The 8739-nt window shown below is 48.1% G+C and overlaps 1 protein-coding gene across 1 annotated transcript in view; it reads right to left on the reverse strand.

Annotated features, from left to right (window-relative positions):
* Positions 1-8611: 8611 nt before the first annotated feature.
* LOC100948622 (keratin, type II cytoskeletal 6A) overlaps positions 8612-8739 on the reverse strand; it is a 4626-nt gene continuing 4498 nt past the window's right edge. Inside the window, exon 7 of the mRNA XM_012805487.1 lies at positions 8612-8737. Within this exon, the coding sequence (XP_012660941.1) occupies positions 8612-8737 (126 nt within the window). The remainder of the gene's footprint in view (positions 8738-8739) is intronic.

Consider the following 8739-nt stretch of genomic DNA (forward strand, 5'->3'; position numbering starts at 1 on the left):
CACCTGGGTCCCAGCAGGGGCGGTGCATCGTTCTGGACTGGAAAGAATAATTATCTTTGTTTTCTGTCCTCCTCATTCATGATAATCCAGAAGAAGCCACACTTGTTCCCTGAGCCATGCTGAGTAAAGCCTTATAGCGCATTCCACAGACCAAAGGCCGGCAAGGGTCAAGGCGTGGACAGCGTCTTAGCCAGCATGGCAGTGGGAAGGGAGGCCACCCACTGTCCTCTCACAGAGGTGCCCATGCGGGGACCTGGCTCCAGCCTGCCTTCCCAACTTCCTACCCATACCCGCTGCTGGGACCTCACTCCCAGGCACCGTCGTCTCATTCTCTTTCCATTCGGCTTTTTCTCACCTGTCACCCCTCAACCCGATTTGCTCATTTATTCTGTTTCTCCTTCTTCTCTCTGATTTTTTCACCAACATTGCTGTTTCTGGAGCTAGATTGTCTTACAGACTTGGGTGAGTTAGATTGAAACAGATAAGTCTCTTCCTCCTTCACTGATGCTTATGACCTTTGACCTGCACTGTGACCTGGTGGACAATGTCTATGTGAGTGCTCGGGACCCTTCTCTCCTCCTGTGCCCCGACAGCCTGTGTCACTACCCACTTTAAAGTTCCTGAATTTACAGACTATTAACTCCTTCTTTGCTTTCAGCCAAGGAAGTTTGTTTTGTTTTGTTTTTAACCTCCTTTTAAATTCTGTTTAAAACTCATCCCCAAGCAGCTTCTCAGACAAACTGGCCCCAGGTGCTCAGTCCTTTACACCTGTTTGCTTAGAATACGTGTGTTTGGCCTGCACTTTGGTGTGTTGGTTTTCTGGTGGTCTGGCTGTTGGTCTACCTCTGAGGTGCTTCTCCTCCCCTGACCCTGACTTGCCTCCTAAACCCTATTGAATTATGGCAGAAGTTTGTGTTACATGGGTTGTCTCATTTAAAGAAAAGCTACGGATCCCTTTCTGTTTGCCAAGAATTCCTGAGTCTCTCCAGCTGGGTCTGGTGTCCAAGGCTGGGGGAGTAAAAGTCTTCTACCTCCTGCTCCCTGCCCCTCCTGCCCAGGGCAAGCTCCATCATCCTCAGAGGGACACTAAGGCCCTCAGTAGGTGGTGGGTTCCAAGGAGGCTAGAGAGGGTGGCCACGAGGGCTGTGGAGGTGGGTGGGGGAAGAGAGGAAGGTGAAGATGTGCCGCCCAAGGATGAGGAGTGGAGGGTACACCAGGGAGCCTGGGCTCTCAGTGGGCCAGGGCCAGAGCCAGGGGAGGGTGGCCTGGATGGAAGGCCACAGACCAAGGGGACTGCCTCCCCGGAGTGGGCTGCCCAGGAAGTCTATCTAGGGCTCAGCTGAGGAAGGGCTGCCAGGAGGGAGAGTGGGAGAGAAACAGGATGCCCTTCTGGCTCTTCCTCAGAGTGGGGACCCAGGGACACACTCTGAACTGGGGGCATGGTCCCTAGAATCCCAGCAGGCCAGCCCTGCCACAGAGCCATGGCCTGTGGGCACCATTGGGTAGGCACCATGGCACTGGCATATGGAAAGACACTGCCGGCACCTCCTCATTGGCTGGTTCCTGGGTCTGCAGGCTGCTGTTGAGGGTGGGGTGTGTGTCACCACTTGGGGAGTAAAAGCTGGCAGCAGCAGCCTCGCTCCCATGCTGGGCGCGGCACTGCCTTGGGGCCCAGTGAGGGTGGCCATCCTGACATTCCTTCCTCTTTCTGGCTTTCAAGCCTCCTCTCACCCGAGTCATGTCTGAGAGGTACTTCTGCCCTGCCAGGCTGGGTTCGTTCATCCATCCATTATTCTCTCAGGAAATATCTGTTGGGGACCTGTGAGTGGCTAGGCGCTGGGGTACCCACAGTGAAGGAGGCACAGTCCCAGCATTGTGACAAGGAAGTGCTTATGAGACAATGTCACCTTAGGGGCAGGTGCAGGACATGCCAGGAGCTCAAGACACCTGGGAGGGTGCCTCCCCCTTGGGGGCCAGGCTGTGCCCATGTGGTTCAGCCTCAGGCTGTGTGGTCCCCTCAGCTCCAGCAGAGGTCAGGAAATGTACATCACAAGGCTGCGGCTTTGGTGAAGGGGGACCATAAGGCCCAGAGTCCTGCAGGAGGTAGGGAGTGGAACTTAGACCAGGACGGCTGTCCCCTACCTGTCATCTGCTGCCTGCTAGCACAGTGCTCTGCTCCCATGCCGCACTGCCCCAGGGGGCTGGGATGCTCAGTGAGCATTTCCCACCATTCCCACCCCTAGAGTAGTGATTCTCAACCATTATGTATGAGAGGATCTTAGGCGTGATGAGAAAATTTTTAAAAGTCATTAATTAAATTATTTTCAAAAGCCATTCAAAGCACAGAAAGCATATTCTTTTTTTTTCAGCCTTTTTATTGATCAACATAATTTACGTGTGCCACGGAAGTTTAACTATCAGTTCAAGTGTGCTGTGAGATGAAAAAGGTTGGAAGACACTGGCTTGGGGGCTCTCCGGGCTGTAAGGAAGATAAAAATGACACGTGTGAAGCGAAAGTCACATAAAATGGTACATAACATGATTTAAAAAAAATTTTTTTTCTTAACAGGATTTTAAAATGTAGAATTCAGATGGCGAGTAGTGTGACTGGTGTCTGGATGGACCTTGAGGGCTTGGGATGAGCTTTGGTCCCAGTTTGATCTCCCTGTTGATGCCACACTGGGGCACACACAGGAGGATGGCAGGAGCAGCACTTCAGCGTGAAAGGGGCTGAGGCAGGTGGCTTAGCTAACGTTCCTCGCGGGAGGTCATAGACTGAACCGCACACAGGCACGCACTCTGGCATTGTTTAATGTGTTCCCTCTTGCCTGTAGGATGCTGTGTTCTTCAAAAGACCCCTGGGTGACACGTTGTTGGCCTGGGTGTCTCCAAGAACAAGAGCATCTGGACGTGGGGCTGGTTTTTCAGGATCCCCAGGAGGGCTGGTCTCCTTGGAGCCCCTGTCTCATTCTGAGCTGCTGCCCTACAGGCTCCAAAGCAGTGCGCACTAGTGATGAGGATAGCAACAATGACAGCCACAACAATGTTGGGAAACCGAGAGCCATTAAGCTAGGAGTGACTCACCCAAGGTGACTGGGTAATAGAAACCTCTCCTTGCTGTGCTTTTAGAAGGCTAAATATTCAAAAGCCTAGACAGAGGAATGAAAAAGTAGGGACCATGACTCATTATTGCAAAAGAATTAGTCTCTCTTTGAAGCAGGATACAGCAGAGGGCCCTTCCAATTAGCCAGCTCACTTTGTGTGCATTCAGATTGCAGTCGACTGACCTGCACGTGGGGAGAGCTTCCCGGGGTGAAACAGACATGTTACTGGAAGTTGATGGGTGAAATAGTTTCTACTGAAGAGATCAAGACCATGTCCACAATGCAGGTTACGTCTGAGCAACCGGGACACCCCTGTCCCCCCTTCCCAGAAGAGGCAAATGGCACCCAACCTCCTCCCCCCAGGTGGGTGCCAGGATGCCTTCTGTATGATTCCCACCATGTGGATATTCTGGATGTTCTCCCATCAGACCAATGAGGGGGACTAGTTCCTTTCAAAGGAAATGCCTGAAAGTGCTTTTCACCCCGAGCACTGGCTTATTAAGCAAGAGTTGGCCGACTTGGAGCGAGCCCAGAGACTAATGAAAACAGTAAATGAATCAGGAAATAGGAGGTGGGAAGAAAGGGCAAAGGAACTGTGATAGGAGGGCGATAGGCTTCTTTATTTTTGTCGTTGTTACTACCAGGGAATAAACTTAAACTTTAGCAAGAAGGATTCAATTAAGGACTTCTGTAATCTAATGGTAAAAAGAGAAATACTCTCTTTGGGGAAGTCATATAGATTTCTGTAGATTCTTTCTGGAATGATTTAGGTGGTGTGATTCTGTATTAAATGGGTTTTCTTTTGAGGGGCATATTTAACGTCTCTATGAGATAAGCACCTATCTGACGATGAGCTCTAGTCGGGATTGTCTTTCTATGGATTCAGAATGGAAATAGGGTTTTCCTACATCTTTTGAAGTTTCCACTTGACGGAACAGATACCCACTTAACTTCTCCAAAATTGGACCTGCCATTGCTCATGTGCCCTCATACCTTGCATTCATTACCTTTGCCTCTTGTGGGGTGTGTGTGTGTTTATGGGTATAGTTTTGCCTCTGCCCAGTGAGAGAAATTTTTCATGGGTGGGCACATAATTCACTTGACTCTAACACTCATTTAATGATGGGCCAATCTCTCTTTAAATCGTTCGGAAGTATCCAGAGCCCTGCTGTGCCGCAGGTCATCTTCAACTATATTGCTTATTGCTGAATGATGTTGCTGGGCTGCTGAGTGACATAGGACCCATCTGAGCAAACGATGAGACTCTGCAGACATTTTCTGAGGCAAAGGTAACACAGGCTAAAAACAGTCACATGTCACTCATCATTTCCTCATCAGGAAGGAATGAACAGGAAGTCGGGGTAGGAAAACAAGGCTTCAGAGATTAGAGGCAGAGCTGGGGGAGGAGAGGGCAGTGAGCTGTGGCAGCTTGGGCAGAAGGAGACTTTCGTCTTTTTTCCCAGCGTGGGCTGGAATTGCCAGGTAAAAGGGCCAGCATTGCCTGGTGTTTGCCCTCAGTGTGTGAGTGTGTTGCTGGCTGATGTCATTGCCCCGCAGATGCCCCAGTTAGGAGAGCAGGCTTCTCCTGTGACTGCTCTTAGCTCCTGGGGCAGCAACTCCTCCAGCAGGGGGCAAGCAAAGCAAGGAGGGCTGGAGTGGGGGTCACACAGGTCAGTCCCTCCTGCTCATCTAGGCTGCCCCCCTTGGGCAGGGAGAGATAACAGCACCAGTCCTTGGGAGACCACACCTTCTTAGCAGTGGAGAGGAGCACAGATTCTGAGATAAGGCAGATTGGCCCTTGGATCCTGGCTTTGCCTCTCACTCATCATGTCACTTAACTTTTTGGGGGCTTGGTCTCCTCATCTTTCAAATGGGAATAAAGTTTAGCAAGGTGGTTGGGTACAAGATCAAGGTACAGAAATCAATACTTTTTTATGTACCACCTTTAAGTAATCACAGAATACGACAGAAAACGGGTTCTAATTCTGAACATAAAAACTCAGAGATACTTAGATATACCTAACAGCAACAGAATGCACAAGAATAACCAGAAGACATTGAAAACCGACAAGCAGTGAGTAGGACCTGCTATAGCAGAATCCAACATGGGTTAGGATGTAAAGCTCTAGTAATTACAACTGATTGTGATATCTTGTGTGATTAACAAGATATCAATGGAACAGAAGAGAAGAATGTGTAAATTCAGTGTGTAATAAAGTGGGTATTTCCATGAGGGAGAAATAAGATGTTTGTTCTTATGTAGTAGAAATGTACGAAAATGAAAATAACAATCACCCAACTCTCATTCCTCAGAATGAGTCACTATTAATATTTTGACCTATTAGCTTTCATCCTTTGGTCCATGCTAACGTCTTTTAATATTGACATGTCACAAACATGATCAATAAATACAATGTCCTTTAAAAATAATACAGAGCTCACATTCTTGCCAAGATGACCAACCAGCTGCTGTTGCTATCTGCCTCCTGCAGGATAAATGTCAAGAAATTGCAGAAACACGTGGAAGGCATGGAAACTAGGGATCATCAATGAGGACCATGAAAATGAAGCTACCCAGGGGAGCTCAAAGTTGTTTTGAGCTGACGCGTGTTGGGGCAAGTAAAGCCAGAACCTGGAGCTAAGGCTGAGATAGCAGTATGTATGGGAAGGGGGTGGTCTAGAGGATGGGTCTTAAGCTTGGTCCTCGCCTTTTCTTTACCCCTTACTGGAAAAATCTGAGTAGTGGCCCAGCCACCAGGGCCCTCACCTGTGTTTTAAGGTAATGCAAATCGACTTCACAGGTAGATTTACCAGATTTTTTTTATTTTTTTAAGAGACAGAGTCTCACTTTATCATCCTTGGTAGAGTGCCATGGCATCACAGCTCACAGCAACTTCCAACTCCTGGGCTTAGGCAATTCTCTTGGCCTTCTGAGTAGCTGGGACTACAGGTGCCTACTACAACACCCGGCTGGTTATTTTGTTTTGTTTTGTTTGGCCGGAGCTGGGTTTGAACCCACCACCTCCGGCATATAGGGCTGGCACCCTACTCCTTTGAGCCACAGGCACCACCCACCGGCTATTTTTTTGTTGCGGTTTGGCTGGAGCCGGGTTTGAACCTGCCACCCTCGGTATATGGGGCCGGCACCCTACCCACTGAGCCACAGGTGCCACCCAGAGTTACCTGATTTAATAAATAAAACTGCAGGATGTGCAGTTCAGACTGAATTTCACATAAACAACAAATAATTTTTTGGTATAAGCATGTTCTGTGCAATATTTGGGATATACTTACACTATAATTTTTTTTTGCTGTTCATCTGAAATTCAGATCTAACCAAACATCTACGTAAACCTATTCCTAGGTAACTGGGACAGCAATGCCTGTTCTACATATCAAGCCAGCTAGCAACCAGTTGGCTGCTCAGAACTGGGCTTACATCTAATCCCTACTCAAAGGCCACAAGGGAGGCCTGCAGGTTGCCTGCAGGTCGCCTGCAGTCCTAGAGATGTTCACCTGGGGAGAAGAGCCTGAAACTGGGCCTGGCACTTGGGGAAGTTGTTCTAGCAGCTCCAGGGCTTTGTATAACATGGCAGTTTCTGAGCTTTGCTTCCACTATAGCCTTGACCTCAAACCACAGGCTGCAATGACAGAAAGGAAGGGAAGTTACTAAGCCCCCAGCTCTAAGGCTAATGGCCTTCTCAGCAGTAGGACTCTTTCCCCTCTGTGGACAACCATGCAAAGGGTAGACTCCCATGTGAGAAGGGACCCAAGCAAGAGGGTCTCTACTGAGACTTCAAATGAACAAAATATGATGATAGCTGAAGTGATTGCGATTGATCTTGTGGACTTTTTCTTGCTTTGCCTTTCTCTGTGTACAGATAAGATCTGGGGTGGAACGTCTGATTGTGAGATCTGAGAATAAACTTCTATAAACATGAATGAAAAGCTAGAGAGTCTGTCGCTGTCTAAATGAGTCAAAAACGATAACTCTGACATTTATATCTGAAAGATTTGAATGATCCTCCGTCACCTATTTTTATTTGTCAAAATTTGCATGTTTAAAGTTAAAACAGTTTTTTGACCAAAAAACAGAAGTTTACAGTTGCAACAGTTTTTGACATTGTGCGAAACTCCCTCAGGTACAACCATCTCCATGCTAATCTGTGTCACCTGTCAACATGGGCCATCTCATTGCTGTCCATAATCTCTAACCATACTGTTTTGAGATTTTATTAATTTATGTTATTGACTTTTATGGGCAGCTTCATTTTTTCAGGGTTGCTGAGGTATACGGTACTGGCAAATCTACTGTTTTAGGTGTACAGGTGTACAAAGTATAACCAGCCTTTCCCAAGAGAAGTTCTTTAGTTGAACCCACATATCTCTGGTTGTGTCAAAGCCATCCCAACACACGTAGCACCAGGTGGCTATCAGTCTACACATTGAGACCGAAGGGTACTCCTTCACAGTATCAATTAGTTTGAGAGATCAGAAGTTGTGTCAAAGCAACCAGTTTGTGGCAAGTCTTCATAACCACAAAGATGGGTAGAGCACATGGCCTTCTGAGCAAGTGCTTCTGTTTGGAGGATCAGTGGAGAGTTTCCTTGGGGAGTAAAAGAGGGGCTTTCTGAGGGAATCTCAGAGACCAGGATAGAGGGCAAGCTGCCAAATGATGGGGCTAAAAACCAAACAACAGGTATCAGATTATTTTGCTGTTTCAGATTCTAGGACCTGGCTTTCATTTTTTGTCCTAGTGCTTTAAAGAGACTTTATTTGGGGAAAAAGTCCTGAGTGGTGAAGGCTGAGTAGTTGTTGATGAGCATCTACCCACAGGATCTTGTGGAATTTTGTCATGGCACATGATAGAGTAGGGTGTGAAGCACAGTGACTTGTTGGTGGGGACAAGGTGGTTCCCCAACAATGAAGATCAGTTTCTAAGTCAATGCATGGTCAACAGTACAATCTAACAAAATGTTCAGATTCTATATTTGCTTTATTCAACAGAACAAAAGAAAGCAAAGAGAGCAGAGCAGAGCCATGCAGGGATACAGACTATACATCAGGGAGCTGTGTCACACAACATGCAGGGACACTGCAGGGGAAGATCAGACAACTTATTGTCAGATGGAGAACTCCTGAGTGTAGCTCTCATGGGCAGGACAGTGAGAAATCAAAGGGAAGACTCCCATCCACGCCAGGACCCAGACTGAGTTTCAGTTCATAGGGTACATGTGCCATTTTCTTCTTAGAATGATGGCAGATTCCTACATCTGGTAACGAAATGAGGACATCAAAAAACAATGACTGTTGACCTTCTGGTGGTGAGCAGGGGAAACTCAGGGGGGCAGGCACAGACAGAGAGGACAAATGTGGGCACTCAGCATCCATCCTCAGCTCGAAGTCACCGAGCAGGCGAGACCAGAGGCCAGGAGAGGGCAAGCAATGTGAGGAGGGGACTCTGCAGCCTGAGAGGGGCCCGAGGCTGGTGGGGCAGGAGCAGGACTTCAGTGCTTGTAGCTCTTCCTGCTGGAGGAGGTGGTGGTATATTTGATGGAGGAACTGCTGCCTCCCACGGAGCTGAGGCCACCCCCCAGGCCTCTGCCACTGCTGGAACTGAAGCCACCTCCAACGC

The sequence above is a fragment of the Otolemur garnettii genome, unplaced genomic scaffold (assembly GCF_000181295.1).
Source record: "Otolemur garnettii isolate 467f Iridium unplaced genomic scaffold, OtoGar3 scaffold00043, whole genome shotgun sequence".
In the NCBI taxonomy this organism is placed as follows: Eukaryota; Metazoa; Chordata; class Mammalia; order Primates; family Galagidae; genus Otolemur; species Otolemur garnettii.